The sequence below is a fragment of the Eublepharis macularius genome, chromosome 1 (genome assembly GCF_028583425.1).
Source record: "Eublepharis macularius isolate TG4126 chromosome 1, MPM_Emac_v1.0, whole genome shotgun sequence".
Taxonomy (NCBI): Eukaryota; Metazoa; Chordata; class Lepidosauria; order Squamata; family Eublepharidae; genus Eublepharis; species Eublepharis macularius.
The window spans coordinates 187,229,469-187,246,297 of NC_072790.1; the positions used below are offsets into that span (position 1 = coordinate 187,229,469).

Here is a 16,829-nt window from a genome sequence, read left to right on the forward strand (position 1 = left end):
TAGTAAGTTTCTCTTCTTTGCAGTATTTGCCCAGATTATACAAGAGCCTCTTTAGACCAGTTCTTGTTAGGGAGATTAGGATCATGTCATCCGCGTACAATAGAATTTAAATTTTCTGATGGCCTATAGTAGGCGAGACAAATTCTGGGCTGGATAATCTCGGTACGATGTCATTTATATATAGGTTGAAGATCAAGGGGGCCAATATGCACCTTTGCTTTATCCCCTTACCCACTAGTATCTCTCACTAGTTAGAGAGCCTGAGTATAACTCTTGGATGAGAAGCAGTAGTCTTTTGTTAATATTTGACTTTGCCAATTTCTCCCAGAGTCGATCTCTATCTATAGAAAATCTTGGACAATTTCAATTTCCTCATTTTCAACTTCAAAATTGTGTAACTCCTCAGTAGTGATTACTTTTGGCTTCTTGATGTTCAGATGTAATCCTGCTTTGGTGCTTTCTCCTTTATGACCGGATCTATGACCAGAGCCAGTTTGGTGTAGATTCTAATCTGGAGAACTGGGTTTGATTCCCCACTCTTCTGCTTGAAGCCAGCTGGGTGACCTTGGTTCAGTCACAGCTTCTAGGAGCTCTCTCAGCCCCACCCACCTCACAGGGTGTTTTGTTGTGGGTATAATGATAACATACTTTGAAAAATGCTCTCAGTGGGCATTAAGTTGTCCTGAAGGGCGGTATATAAATCAAATGTTGTTGTTGTTATTATTATTATTTAACCTTCATCAGTAGATATTCGAAATCTTCACTATTTTCTGCCAGTAATGTGGTGTCATCTGCATATCTCACACTGTTAATGTTCTTTCTGCCAGTTTTTTACTCTAGCTTCTTCTAGATCGAATCCAGCTTTCCTTATGATATACTCTGCATAGAAGTTGAACAGGTAGGAGGATAATATGCATCCTTGTCTGACACCCTTGCCAACTGTAAACCATTCTATTTCCCTATATTTTGTCCTAACCGTAGCCTCTTGTCCAGAGTACATTTGGTGCATCAAAACAATCAGATGTTGCAGCACCCCCATTTCTTTTTTAACACTATTCATAGCTTTTCATGAGCCACACAATCAAAAGCTTTGCTGTAATCTATAAAACACATGCTGATTTTCTTATGAAATTCCCTGGTGCGTTCCATACATTTGTGATGTGATCTCTTAGTGCCTCTTCCTTTCCTGAATCCAGCTTGAACATCTTGCATTTCTTGTTCCATATAAGAGTCTTTGCTGTAGAATTTTGAGCATCACTTTGGTTGCACAGGAAATTAATGTGATAGTCTGATAGTTGGACAGTTGCTGCATTCTTTGGCATCCCCCTTTTTGGAACTGGAATGTAGACTGTTTCCAGTCCGTGGACCATTGTTTTGTTTTCTATATTTGTTGACAGATTCTTGTTAAGATTTTGATGGACTCTCTACTGAGAGTGTTCCAAAGTTTCAGTGCCATGACAGAGAAGGCCCTTTCTCAGGTTACCACTCATCTAACCACAGATGGCAGGGGCATCCAAAGCAAGGCCTTTGAAGGTGGGTATCTTCATATGGGAGCAGGTGGTCATTAAGTTATGCTGGCCCCAAGCCACTTAGGTCTTTAAAGGTCCACTCCATTTCTGTCAACACTCTGAATGGAGCATTCTGTACCAACTGAGCTTCCAGGCAGTCTTCAAAGGCAGCCCCACATAAAGTGTATTGCTGTCATCTAATCGAGATCAGTGTTTCCCAACCTGTGGGTCAGGACCCAAAAGTGGGTCACAATGCCTCTGAAAGTGGGTTGCAGGCCAGTCCGCCGTCATGGTGGTTCCTGCCCTCTGCACCCTTCTTTTTCTCTCCTCCCTTTCCAGCTTACCACTTTTTTTTTTGCAACAATAATGTGGGGGGAGATAGCTGTCTGGCAAGAAGGGGGAAGGTGGGAGCTGTTCAGTGCATGGAAAAATGAGAGGAAAAAGACAAAGAGGTGTGTATGACTGTAGGTTCTGTCTTGGCACTGCTCCTTCAGCAGCCCAATCTCTAGTCTAGCTCCTTGAAGTGCCTTACTGCCCCTTACCTGCTGTGAGATATGTACTGCACTGACCCACTTTCTATACATCTTTGTCGACAACGGCCATCTTAATGCATTTCCTCAGCCCTGCATGCCCCTTCATCATCTCAATCTCTTAGGCCACCATACAAAGTAAATTTGGACTTGTGAGTCACCATATCAAAAAGTTTAGGAACCTCTGATCTAGATGTTAGCAGGGCATGCACTGCAGTGGCAAGCTATTTCCCAGCCAGAATGAGCTGCAGCTGGCTCACCAGCCAGAGTTGGTGAAAGGCTCTTCTGGCCACTGCTACCATCTGCTTATCCAACAGGAGTCCCAGGTCCAGTGGCACCCTCAAGCAACGAACCTGCTCTTTAAGGGGGAGTGCAACTCCATCTAGAATAGTATTCCTGGGTCAAATCTTTCCTCCAACAGTAGCACCTCCATTTTGTGAGGATTACGCTTCAGTTTGTTAGCCCTCATCCATCCCAAAGCTGCATCGAAGCATCTGTTTTCACAGCCTCCCTGGGATCTGTTGGAAGCACTAGATAGAGTTGAGTGTCATCCACATATCCAAATTTCCAGCATATCTCTCCCAACATAGATGCTGAAAAGCATGAAAGGCAAGATAGAACCTTGTGAAACCCAAAAAGCCAGAGGCCAAGGGGTGGGGCAGCAGTCCCCCAGCACCATACTCTGAAACCAACCTTCAAGGTAGATCCAAAACCACTGCAAAACAGTGCCTTCCAATAACAACCCTTACAGGTGGTCCAAAAGGATACCATGATTGATGGTATCAAAAGCTGCCAAAAGGTCCAGGAGAATTAACAGGGTTGCCCTCCTTCTCTTAGAGCAGGTCATCTACCAGGGTGACCAAGACTATTTTAGTCCCATGGCTAAGCCTGAGACCAGACTGTAATGGATCCAAACAAACTGCTTCATTCAGGAATCCCAGCCACCACTTGTTCAATCACTTGGTTTGAATTTATACTCTGCAAGTACCTTTCAATGCCAGTGCAATGCACACTTACTTGCAAGTTAGCCCTACTTGAACCCAGTGAGACAATTCTAACAAAAATGCCCAGGACCAATTATTCTCATACATATGAAAGAAGTGTCACTTAAAATTAAATAAAGGTCAACTAAGAAATGTAGTTAAAATAATTCATCACAATTCAATAATTCAATTCAATTCATTTTCATATAAAATGAACGGGATTTTGTTTTAACTCAGTTTATGCCATATACATTCCATTTCCCTCTTCTGCTTTAACAGCATCCATATATCATACCAAAGTACAAGAGAGGATCAAATGAATTTCCTAAGGCATATCTCTACTACAAATTTATCAGGTTTATACTACTTCAACTGTCATCACTTCTCCCAAGGAACCATGAAGTTGTTCAGAAAAGTACTAAGAATTCACAACAGAACAACAATGAGCAGGGCTCCCTTGACCCTAGCTAATCGACACTAGCTGTCACAGAGGGAAAATGCAATAAAATGCAGCAGTGATCACATCTTTACCTGATATAATTCTATCCGCTGTTCTGATACTCGAGCCTTTGGATTCTGCAAGCGAAAGACTCTAAATTCTGCCTTCACGAGGTTGGAAGCATTTTTCTCCATTGCTGAGACGTCAAATCTCACTCGTTTAAAATAGGCGCTGGATTGTGGTGATTTTTGTGGAATCTTGTCTGCAAGAAGGTAGAATAATGGTTGAAAATTGTAAATATATTTATTTCTCTTTCACTAGACTGCAGCGCAAGAGAGCCTCGAGAAACAGCAACGGAAATGTCTGCAAGATGATGCCGCTTCCAGCATCCAATTTTGGTATCATTAACAATTTAGCCAGATAAACAAACACATGTGTTTGATTATAGAAACAGCAGATTAATAGTGATCAGCAAATCATTTCCAACTCTCTGTCGGAGGCATGCATTTAACCCTACTCTTTGAAAGCAACAGTGGAAAATCCTGGATTATTATAAATTGGAATAAAGTCATGACAGCTGATGCTTCACAAATGACTTCACCCTTACATACGCTTAATCGCACTTGCCAAGAAAACTGGAATTAATGGCAAGACATTTGCCCTGTGTTGCTACAGTTAAAAATATCTAAACTCTTGACAATATGTTTTGTGTTTTAAATATTTCAAATGTCATGAGTCTTGACTTGAATAAGTGAATATTAAGGCCAGACTAGATTTACAAGCAGATGTGCGTAACATTACCCTGTTGGGTTTTTTTAAAATGGGAAAATCCACCTGTGGGCAGATGACCAAAATGAGAAAGGTGGTAGGCAGGGTAAGTTCTTAATTCTTTCACTGCTCAGCATTTCCCAGGGACTTTCCTTTCCTCTTCTCACTGCAAAGTTCCATATGTACATCTGGCCCTCTCCTGGCAGAAAAGGTGATCTTCAAGCTTTCTTCTAAACCATTTCCCTGACATGGTGGTCCTGGGAAGCACTATTAGGCCTACTGGGGAAACCATATAGTCCTGGATTTCACCAGTGGTCCAAACAACACACTCCTGGGACTGTTGCGCTTCAGCGACATGGTGAAGTGGAAGATTGAAGCTCCTTCTCCGTATACATCACAGATACAATAAAAATTAGGCATGGCACATTGGCAAATCTATTACACAGCACATAGGTGGGGATCTCAGGCACCATCTTTGTATTCCATTAACATGTGGACTGGCTCAGACAGTCAAATGAGTTCTACAAAAGGATGAGAAGCCCTAGGGTTGTAGAATGTGATTGATAAACACCATTCCAGAAAAAAGTTGCCAGCAAACAATCCAGTGAAGAAGATCCTGTCTGCTGTCACCCAGAGATTCATTCAGCAGCAGAAAGGAGAGGTACATCTCTCCTGTCATTCATTCATTCATTCATTCATTCATTCATTCATTCATTCATTCATTCATTCATTGTCCCCTTCCAAAGGTCTAGTGGCCCCTTCCAAAAGTCATGGAGCAGTTAATGACAGTTTAATAGGGTAATAATTTCAACTCACAATTAGTTACCTTCATGTTCCATTCAAAGCACATCTGGTTCAGCAGGTGATACTGATGGTGAGGGGGAGCAAAATACAGAGAACCAGGCTGAGCTTTTAAGAGTTAAAAATCTAACTCTGCTTCCAAAAAGACAGTTCTCAAATGAAACTAAGTATGAGTGATTAGATCATCAAAATGGATTTCAAATTCATCAAGCCCAGGTGCACCATGCCATTTAGCAGTGGGGAACACTCCTTGGACAACACTTTTCAGATTGCATTGGTAAACGAAACCTGACTATGTCACAGAACATTCCTAAATGCAATGGAAGAAGTGAATACAGATTGTGTTGATATTTATTTATTGCTGCCACTGTCACTGCAGGTCAAAACCAGTCAATTTTATTGTAATCCAAGCCCCATCTACACTCTTGTTTTCTTTCTTCCCACTTCATCATTAAAGGTTCACTGCAAACCTTAGGAGGTTATGTGTTAATTTGTGCACTCCTGATAATTGATTTAAAAGATCCCAGTTGATATATATGCAACCAAACACAGCTGAAATCCCTATAAAACCATGACCTGATGCTCTCTAGCAACACCATGTTTACACACACCCCTTTAAGACCAGCGTTAAATTTTCAGCCAGATGCTTTCCTGTGGGTGTATCTGAGCAGTCCAAGAATGTGTCAGGTATGAATGTTAGATCCATGTGTTTTCAAAAATGCACTGAGCTTATTCCTACCCAGCACAAATAAAAAGGCTGATTCAATATATGCAATCAGAAAATATGACCCTTACAATCCAATTCTAAGTTGTTAGCAAGGTGTTACCAGTCAGTGATACCTCTGCAATACTGAGGCAATTCTGGCATAAGGGAAGGGCATGATTTGCATATAGAAAGCCACAGGTTCAACCTTGGCTTCCCTAGTTTAAATTTGGAGAAGAGCTGGGAAAGACCTACATCTGTGACCCCAGAAAGCTTCAGTCTGTCATAAAGCAGACATTACTGGGCTAGATGAACAATTGGTTTGCCTTCACATGCTTCAGAGTCATATTATTTGATGCTGTCATGTAAACAGCTGCTGACATGCCTCATCCACAGCTTTCATTCATTACAAAGCAATATAGACTGGCAGCAGCCCTCCAAGGTTGTCAGGTAGAGGTTTTCTCCAACAGTCACTACCTAAGATCTGTTAATTGAAGATGCTGAGAACTGAATCTGGGACTTCCTGCATGCAAAGCACGGGCTCCGTTGCGGAGCTGCGACTGACGTTCATTTAAACATCTTAAGGCAGAGACTTCTTTTTTGCTATAAATTCCATGCACATTGATGGTGCTGTATAAGTAGTAATAATAATAAAAATGATGATGGGGTCTTTGAATCCTCTGATGACAACATAATATCTTCATGTGATGTAGCCATGAAGTGTATCTGGTCCATTTCAACTGCAAGCCCAAATTTCTGGCTATAGAGCAGCATCAAACGTTCTTTGACAGACTATCCTAACCGAGTGGAACTAACTCAATGTGTTTCATGTTGTTGTGAAACAGAAACAGCTTTCTCATTCATAGAGACCATCCAGGATGCTTTCAGTACTTTGCTCTCTTTTTCACACACCAGCACACTGATGCTAGAAAAGCTGAGAGAGCTCCTATCTAATCCTGCCAACAAAAGTGGGTAATAAATGTTCTGAAGATTTATTTCTTATTTCTTTTTGTGTTTGTTAAACTTTGGAGGACTCTGCCTTCCCCAGCAAGTCTTCTTTCCTGGTACTTTGCCCATCCTTAATTACAGCAGCCACAAGCCATGGAGGTCCCATTGTGTTTTGCTTCTCTTTTATGACCAAATCACATGAATAAATCATGTACTAGGCTTTGATGCAGTAGATGCAAATATTTATGCCACTTGATTGTGATTAAAAGTGGATGCAATGCTTTTCTTTACTCTGGCTGGCTTCCCCAGACCTCTGCCTAGTAGGACTGTTTAAGTTTCGGCTGATAACAAAAATGAATTATAAAAAGAAAAGAAAGAAACCCCAAACCAACAGAAGCTAGTCATCTGGTACAAGGTGAAATAATTTCTTTCTCCTCTCTGTTTACAGTTTACTCCCCCATCTACACTCAGGCTTCAGTCCAGAACAATCTCCTCCTTAAGTAACAATGAAATGTGATAGCTGACACTGTTTGCATGGAAAGCAAATCCAAAGGGAGAGGTTATTATGCCATCACCACAAGTCTTTCCAGCGGCATCCTCCTCTCTTTGCCGTTGGACTCACAAGGGTCACAAGCTGCCTCTGATCTTTCAAGGGAGGCCTTCTCCATGAAATCAGAAGAGTGTGTAGCACAGCTGGACTCTCCAAACTAACAGCTAATTAACACTATTCATCCCTTGTGACCCTGACACGAATGGGTATCAGACAAGGTTCAATGCAAATAAGTATACAATGATGCACACTGGAGCAAAAACTTTTTCCAAAGGGTCGAACCAAACATTAGGTCCAGTTGTACGTAACACTCCCCTGATTCTCTTTATAAACAGGAAAAGCAACTAGAGGTGCTAGAAGGACTGGCAAAGTGACGAGAAGAAAGCTTAAAACATCTCTTCTTTCCTCATTCCAAACTGCTCTCCAAGTGGCTTCCTTGCCCCTAGAATTTCAAATGTATTAAAACTCATGAACAGAAAGGATACACGGTAAGATTCATTTCAAATGAGGAAAAAGTGATCAAAGATAGGATTAAGCACCCCTCTCCCATCATTTCTACAATTCTGCTTATTCCTCTGGAAGTGGCTGTTTTCCTGTATATAAGAAAGATGTTAAATGTTTCTATATGTAGTCTAGTTTGGTCCTATGTCAACTCAATGTACAGCAGTCATGAAAAGGACACCTCCATGCTAAGAGCTGTCAGAAAGCATGGCTGGTTCTACAATGAGGCACACTGAGAAGGCACAAGAACGTAAGAGAAGCCATGTTGGATCAGGCCAAGGGCTCATCCAGTCCAACACTCTGTGTCACACAGTGGCCAAAAGACCAGGTGTCAGTGGGGAAGGGACACTAGAAGCCCTCCCACTGATTGCCCCCCCAAACACCAAGAATACAGAGCATCACTGCCCTAGACAGAGAGTTCCATCTATACCTTGTGGCTAATAGCCACTGATGGACCTCTGCTCCGTATGTTTATCCATTCTCTACCTTCTCTATCCCATGTATAATCTTGTAAACCTCACGTCACCCCTCAGTTGTCATTTCTCCAAGCTAAAGAGCCCTAAGCGCTTTAACCCTTCTTCATAGGGGAAGTGTTCCATCCCTTTAATCATTCTAGTTGCCCTTTTCTGCACTTTTTTCAGTGCTAGAATATCTTTTTTGAGGTGTGGTGATCAGAACTGCACACAGTATTCCAAATGAGGCCATACCATTGATTTATACAGGGGCATTATGATACTAGCTGATTTGTTTCCAATTCCCTTCCTAATAATCCCCAGCAAATGTAATAATCTTCACACCCAATCCCTGTTTTCATCATGGCTGATGGCTCCTCACCATCTTACCCAGCACCTCTCACCCAGGAGCCAGAGCAAATAACGCTTCTTCCCTCCTCAATCCCTAGACACCTCCAATGAGCAAGCTACATATGCCCAATATGATTTCCTGAACTCTCAGAAGACTTTGGTAAAAAGACAAGAACACTGTGGGTGATTATAGGCCAGGGAAACACCTAGAAAGCTTGGGGGAGTGCCCATTCATTTAGTTAAAAGAATCCACTTAAAAAATATATTCAGCATAACACTGAATCTCCACAAACATTCAGTGTCTGTGACCATCATGCTTTTTTTTGCATCATCCCTTCCACATTCAAGCAGACACTTTGTTTGGTTTGGCCACTACCTACTACTACTTCTAGCTATTGACAGAATCTTGCCAATTAGTGGCTTCCAGTTTGAATTCTACCTTTTAATATCTCAAGTAATTTTATTTTAAAAGTTTTTAAAAATCCAATTGCCTTACTCCTCTGAGTAGGCATGTTGTTCAGAACCAGTAAACTATGCACATACACAGACACACAAACCAAGGGACTGAGTAGGGTCTGAACAGTGCAGCTGGAACTGATCATTACAACTGCAGAAGCCCCTTGCCATTTGCAGGAGATGCATTCCCAGAATCACCATGAATGGTGAAATCTACAAAAACTAGAAGATAGGATTCAGGTGGTTCCCAGTAGCAAAACAACCTATGTCCTGAACAATTTAATGATGTAGTGATTATCATGAGTAAAAAGAAAGGCTGGAGACCACATCAGATGTGGACTGTGAATAGGTGACATCATAAATCATGAATCCGCAAATGGCGAAGGTCTAGACTAGAGATGGGCACGATCCGCATTACGATTAAAAAAAACCCCACGATAATGGCAATCGCACGATCATGATCCGGCGGATCGTTATCGTCCACGGCCAATGATCCAGCGATTGGGAGGGGCCCGGATCGGGGTGATCGGGCTCAGATCGGGGATCCAGACACTCAGGCGCCAGCAATCTATTCCCCTGGCAATGGAGCCGGGGGAATGCCTGAGCTGTGTTTGCCCTCCTTCTGTCACCCTGGAAACCCGAATGGAAGCCCAGCTTTCCTTGATCAGCAGGGCTTCCTTCCAACTATGGAGCAGCAAAGCAGTCACCAGCTGGGAGAAGACACCCAAGGGAGGGAGGGGAAAGGGGGTGTTCTGCCACCGCCAGCACACACCTTCCAGCTTGCGCCGGGAATACCAGCGCGCTCCTTTTTGGCCTGGAAGGCGGGCACATGGGGGGGTGCCACTGGCGAGTGGCCAGACCCCCTGCCCCCTGAGGGGGGGCTGCTTGTTGCCGTCTCCCCATGCCCGCCGGCACCACCCACCTTCCCACATCGCTGGGAATAGCAGCACGCCCCGCTTTGGCCTCCATGATCCACGGATCGGGCACAGGAGATGATCGGTGTGGATCATTATTTCGGGATTGTCGCCGGCACCGATCCACGATCAGATGGATTGTTAATTTTTTTTGGATTGTGCCCACCTCTAGTCTAGACTCTACTGTACACACATGAGAAAAACTGACAGCACAACATTTTCTAAAAGCTGTACAGTTTTCACTACTATTCACAAGGCATTCACTTCCTCTACAATATTCCTGTCAATGCCTGGATGGGTCTTGGAACAGAGTCACGAGCAAACTTGAACATGAAGTGGCAAATAAGGGTGCTTGGGCATTAGTAGATCAGCTCATGAGTAGATTCAGCTGCTTGTTTCATCATCTCCTCCTCACTCTGCAACTGCCTATGACTTCATTTACACCCTGCCTAGACTCAAGGAAGCTTTCTGCTGCCACTACTCAGAGTTCTTCTTTAAATAGCGCATCTGAAGATACTTCACCAAAGCTTCCGCTGAAAATGCAGTTTTCTGACAAATCACTTACAATCAATTACAAATTGTTTTATAAAAAGAAACAATTATGAAGAAATACAAACAGAATATGCAAATGTATGCAACCATTACACATGAAGCTGCCCTTGTACCATTGCTCTTTTAAAGTCAGCATTGTCTACTGTGACTGGCAGCAGCTCGTCAGGATCCCATCACCTACCACCTGACCATTGTGACCGGAGATGCTGGAGATTGAATCTGGGATCATCTGCACTCAAAGCAGATGTTGCACCAATGAGCCATGACCGCCCCCCCATCCTTTCTTTTAGCATTTTGCTTTAGAAACATGAGATAGTGGATTGACTCAATAAGTGAACATACATATTTCTCTGCTTCGGTTACCCATCTAAACTAATTGAAAAAGACATACTAACCAATTCTAAACTTTAGGCATCTGACAAAATGGGTTCTGACTCACAAAGTCTTTAAGGTACCACTAGACTTTTTTGTTATTTTGGCTGCAGCAGACTGTCTCCGGAAATTTAAACTGTTTCTGCTTTATGCTATCTTTTAATAGTAGCCTCCTTTTTCTTTCTAGCCCCCTACAGGTCATCATTCCCTTCTCCCCCTTCTCCCCACCCTGTCTATCAGATTCCATTTCTGATTCTCCTCCCCAAGATTTTAAAAAGGGTTCCCTGCACGGGGTGCAGGGTCTACCAAGCATATATCTTTTCAACCTATAATATAGTATTGGATTACAATTCCAAGTAATAAATATTATTATTCATCATATTAGTAACATATAACAAAAACTCTACGGGGGAAGTCATTTCATCACAGCAGAAAGCAACTCCTGATCTAATCAGGAGTCCTACTCTCCTAGCTTTCCACAAACTGTGCAAAACCAAATTAATCAGGAGAGCTTTTTAACATGCGTGACAGGGCTGTGCTGTAAGGAAATGGTTCAGAGAGATGCATTGGTAGAGGGATAGGATTGTAGACTATACTACTGTGTGCTGTCTCTTGCTGTAAGTATGCTCCTACTGCACTGTTACTGTATCTCATTAATCTGATTGTGTTTTGTTTCAGCATTGTTTTTCAGCTCTGTATTGGTTCTGCTTGTTTTAAATTCATGATGTCCTTACCATATTGTATTGTTTACTGAATGTCCCGGCCAATGTTCATATTGATGAACATTGTAATCTGCCTTGAGTCTCAATGAGAAAGGTGGATTATAAATAACACAAACAAACAAATGTACAGAACCTCTGTATTCTAAGTCAGTACCCCTTTAAATGCCATTCTGGAGGGCAGCAACAACAGGCTTCTTTGGCCCTCCATGTCTTACAGACCATTTGATTGGCCATTGTGTGAAACAAGATGCTGGACTAGATAGACGATTGGTTTGATCCAGCGTGGGTGCTCTTATGTAGACTGGGATGCTCACAAGTAATTCAGTGCTGCCAACTGCAACCACACAAAAAAACCTTATAGAAACCTATAGGAGCAAAGAGGTTGCACCTATTTGTCACAGAAACCATTTCACAATCTCAAGCGCTTTGTCTGCATATTTCCTTAGGCTAAGGTTCTGCTACATGTTGTTCCTAACATGAGATTTAAGTCTTGACTTTCATAACCTTGCATCTGTTCTAGAAACGTGCTGTCAAGTAATAGCCACCTACTCGAGGAACTGATAATCGAACCACAAATTCACAATCTAGTTTAATAGTGTATGTACCAAATCAAAAGGTAACAAGAAAGTATGAGGGAAATTTCAGGAAAGTAAAGATCATCCCATTAAAAAAATTTAACTGGCAACAATTTGGATCTTCTCAATCACATCCTTGACAACCACTAACTTTTCTGTCATTGGCTTTCTACACTTAGATCTAATCCACAGCAGAAATGTTTGAAGTCTGTATCCAAATTCTCACTCCAGTAGCTAAATCTTCAGAGTGGTCTCTGTAAGCATTAAATTAGACGTGAATTAACGTACAATGGTATTTAGAGATATCAACTGATCGGCAAGATTTTGAACAGCTCTTCTCATTCTGGTTGATGTGACTCATCTCTGTTCCGAAGAATACCCATGACTTCACATTCTTGATTCTCACCATGTAAAGTACCTTGCTGAAGTCTCTAGGTGAGTATAAACAAGCAGTGGTTGCACAATGGAAGCACACCAATTAAAGAGCCACAGAACAGCAATAACTTCAGACTGATGGTACTAGTAGAAGCAAAGTCAGCAGGGTAACAATGGTCCAAATGACTGCAGCTAAAAATCTGGGAAGGACTTTGAGTATAGCTGAAGGTGGCCATCACAGTTCAGGGAAAAACTAGGTGAGGTGAAACTTCCAAATATGCAACCGCTTTAGATTCTGAAAAGTTTCATACTCGATACTGCATCTCTTCCATACCACAGCTCAGCCCAAGATATACATGATGCTAAGAATTCCCAGGCAGATGTCAAAGCATCATACTGTTGTATCCAGCAGCATACTGATAAAGGATAGTGGCCTGGGGAAGTGTTATAGTTGGGAAGGCACTGTGGACCAACCTCTAGCTATAGAAAATACAAATTAGTACACAGTGTAGTTTGGGGAAATCCACACTAGTACATAACTCAGTATTTACTGATAGTGCTCTAATCTCTGAAACCCTCCTAGCCAAAGTGATTCCCGCTAAGAATATGGTTTTGAGTGTCAATTCTTTGAGAGTACACATTGCCATGGGTTCAAAGGGTGCCCTATTGAGTGCTGTAAGCACCACATTCAGGTTCCATGTTGGAAATCTGTGAACCTGTGGAGGGTTAATGAGCATAGTTCCCCGCAAAAAGTGTTTGATGTGGAGGTGTCTGGTCAGGGATATTCCCCCTTTTGATCCCCTTATTGCAGATATGGCTGCTGTCTGTCTCTTCAATGTGCTGGTACTCAGCCCTTTATCTAGTTCATCCTGGAGGAAGAGTAGTATCCCTTTTACTGATACAGTCAGTGGGTTACTGTCCCTCTTTCTACACCAAGCCTGAAAAGTCTGCCATGTTCTGTTATAGCTGCTATTTGTAGACCCCTTTCTCGATGCCAACATAGTAGCTATTACATTGTCCGTGTATCCTAGAGATGACAACTGCTCGCGCTCAACCTCCAGGCTGTTAACTTCAACGATGCTGGCTCTGGATGAAGCATCTTCCCCTGTGTCAGAAGGTCTTTCTGATTTGGAAGGCTTAATGGTTCTTCTGTTGACAGTCTTTTTAGTTCCTGAAACCACGATCTCCGTGGCCAAAAGGGAGCAATCATTACTATCTCTGCTTGTTGCTGAATTACCTTCTGCAGTACCCTGTCCAGGATCCTTACTGGAGGGAATGCGTACAGAAGTCCTTGAGGCCAGTTTTCGTGTAGTGCGTCTGTTCCTAATGCTCCTTGTTCCTTCCTTCTGGTAAAAAACCTTGGTAGCTGTGCGTTCTGTGCTGAAGCGAACAGATCCACTTCCGGTTCTCCAAACCTTTGACACACTTGGAGGAATACCTTCTGGTTCAAGGTCCACTCCACCTGGTCTACCTTGTTCCTGCTCAGCCAGTCCGCTACCCTGTTCTGGACGCCCGCGACATGTATTGCTTTTATGGATCTTAGGTTCTGTTCTGCCCATATCATAATCTCTGTCGCTTCCATGTTCAGTTTCTTGTATCTGGTCCCTCCCTGTCTGTTCACGTATGCTTTCGCTGTCATACTTTCTGCTTGTATCAATACATGTTGTCCTGTAAGCACCTTCCTGAGGCCCCATAATCCGTTCTTGACGGCCCAAAGTTCCAGCCAATTTATGCTGTTTCGTCTTTCCTCTATTGTCCATGCCCCTTGGGTCATGTTGCCTCTTGTGTGTGCTCCCCAACCTTTTAGACTTGCATTTGTTGTCATTACAATTCTTTCGGGCTCTCTGAGAGGGACTCCTTCTTTGAATCTGTCCGGTGCTATCCACCACTCCAATTCCTGTCTCACCGACTCCGTTAAGCGTATGCATTTGTGTCCCCTGTGTGCTATTATCCTCTGATACGGTCTTAACAGTCTCTGTAATGGCCTCACGTGGAATTTGGACCAAGTCAAGGCGTCCTGGCACGATACCATCATTCCCTGCAACTTGGCTAACTGCATCACCTCCACCACTTTCTCTCCCTGGATTGATCTTACCAGCGACACTATCTTGTGCTGTCTCTCTTCTGATATGAAGGCCCTGTCTCTGACTGTATCTACTGTTACTCCCAAATGAGTTATCCTTCGTGACAGTATGAGGCTGCTCTTTTTCCAATTGATCACGAAACCGTGAGCCTCCAGACAGTCTGTGGTCATCTGAATTGCTTCCTCCCCCTCCATGAGGGTGGGTGTCTTTATGAGGACATTGTCCAGATAAGGAAACAGCACAATTCCCTGCAGTCTGAGAAACGTTATCTGCGTAACCAGGACCTTTGTGAATACCCTGGGTGAGGATTTGAGCCCGAAGGGTACAGCCTTGTATTGGTAGTGCTCTCCGTTGTACACGAAGTGCAGATACCGCCTGTGTGTCTCTCTGATGGCTATATGAAGATATGCCTCTGATAGATCTATAGAGGCTAGAAAATCTCCTTTATGGATGGTTCCCAAGATTGATCTTAAGGTCTCCATTTTGAATTTGCGCGATGTGATGAACTGATTCAGCCAACGTAGGTCCAGAATCACTCTGGCCTCCCCGTTTTTCTTCGGTACAATGAAGAATACTGAATACACTCCCTTGTTCCAGTAAGGTGTCATAACTGGTTCTATGGCTCTTATTGTTAATAGGTGCTGAATTGCCTTCTTTATCTGAAGGTGTTTCGTCTCCATGGTGTTCTTCTGTATATGAATTACGCGATTTGGGGGTCTGTCTTGGAACTCTAGCGAGTAGCCCCTGGATACTGTCTCCAAAACCCATTTGTCCGTGATTATCATCTGCCACTGGTTGGTAAATTCCTGAAGTTGACCCCCAGTCTGCGTTACTGTTGGCTGACCGTAGTCATTCCTGATGAGTCTTCTTTTGCCCTTTGGTTTGTTGACCAGATTTATGGAAGGTAAAAGGTCTGCTTTCATTCCTGGCTTTTGGTTGCCATCGGCTCTTGTATGGTCTGGAGTTACTCTGTCTGATAGGACACTTGGAGTCACGAAAGGAGTGTCTGTCCTTTGACTTCATATCCTTTCTTTTTGATGGCAAGACCTTCTTCTCCGTGTCCTCAACCAGGTATCTGTCTAGGGCTTCCCCAAAGAGTTTGGCCCCAGTGAACAGAATTGCTGCCACCTTACTCCGTGCTGGTGGGTCCACGTCCATATTTCTTAACCATGTGTTTCTTCTTGCCACGACATTGAAACCCATCGCCCTTGAGGACATTTGGAAAGAGTCCAGTATTGCATCTGCTGCAAAGGCCATGGCCAGAGCAATTTTCTTAACCTCGTTCTTAACTTCCTTAGGCACTTCTCTACCTGCTGCCGCCAGGTTAGAAGCCCAAGTAAATGCTGCTCTGGCGAACAGGGACCTCGTAGCCGAGGCCCTGAGAGATGCCGCTGAAGCCTCAAAATTTCTCCATAATGTTTGTTCTATCTTCTTATCTGATGGATCCTTGGGCATTCCTTCTGCATCCATTGGCAACACCAACGTAGTAGCCTGCTAGTTACTGGATCATCAACCACAGGTAATTTGATTTTCCTCGTGTCCTCCGGAGCCAAGGAGTAAAGTTTATTAAACACAGATTGGTATATCTTAGGTTTAGCTGGGTTCTCCCATTCAGCTTTCAAAATACTGTGAAAATACGCTGGCAGAGGTACTCCAGCTTGAGTATTTCCTGCCTTAGGAAGAACACTCTCTAGGCCTTGAGGAAAGGCTGGGTCAGGCTCCTCCTTTGCTACAGTGGCCTGAGCAATTTCGAATGTTCTCAGAACTTTAGGTAGAAGCTTAGAGAAGACTTCCTGCGGGAACAGTCTAGTTTGTATGATGCCTCCACTTTCCTCTTGCTCATCAGAGAGTTCTCCTTCCTCACTATCAGAGTGATGGTCTGATATCTCTGATTCTGACTGGGGTTCCTCAGATAGGCTTGAGTTTCCATCTAAGTATTTCCCCGGAAACTTGCCTCTTTTGGTTTTGGGAGAAACATCAGAATGCCTGGACCTGGGTCTCTTAGTTGACCTTGGAGTTGGGCCTCCTTTCTCAGATGTCTCTGGGCCTTTAATCGTGTCCATGACTTCTTTGAAACCCTTTTTTAATTCTGTCCTGATCCAGGCTGGTAGATTTTCTTTAGCCTCTGGTCCCGAGAGATCTAGTTGGTTACTTTCCTGACCTCATGTACTGGGCCTGGGGAAGAGTGTGTAGAGCCAGGAGAACTAGATAGATCTAGGCCTTCAGCCATCCCTGTACCTGTACT

General features: G+C 43.2%; 1 protein-coding gene across 1 annotated transcript in view; it reads right to left on the reverse strand.

Annotated features, from left to right (window-relative positions):
* Window positions 1-16,829, reverse strand: part of TGFB2 (transforming growth factor beta 2) — a 120,686-nt gene that overhangs the window by 27,103 nt on the left and 76,754 nt on the right. The window contains exon 2 of the mRNA XM_054999517.1: window positions 3,553-3,722. Within this exon, the coding sequence (XP_054855492.1) occupies window positions 3,553-3,722 (170 nt within the window). The remainder of the gene's footprint in view (window positions 1-3,552; window positions 3,723-16,829) is intronic.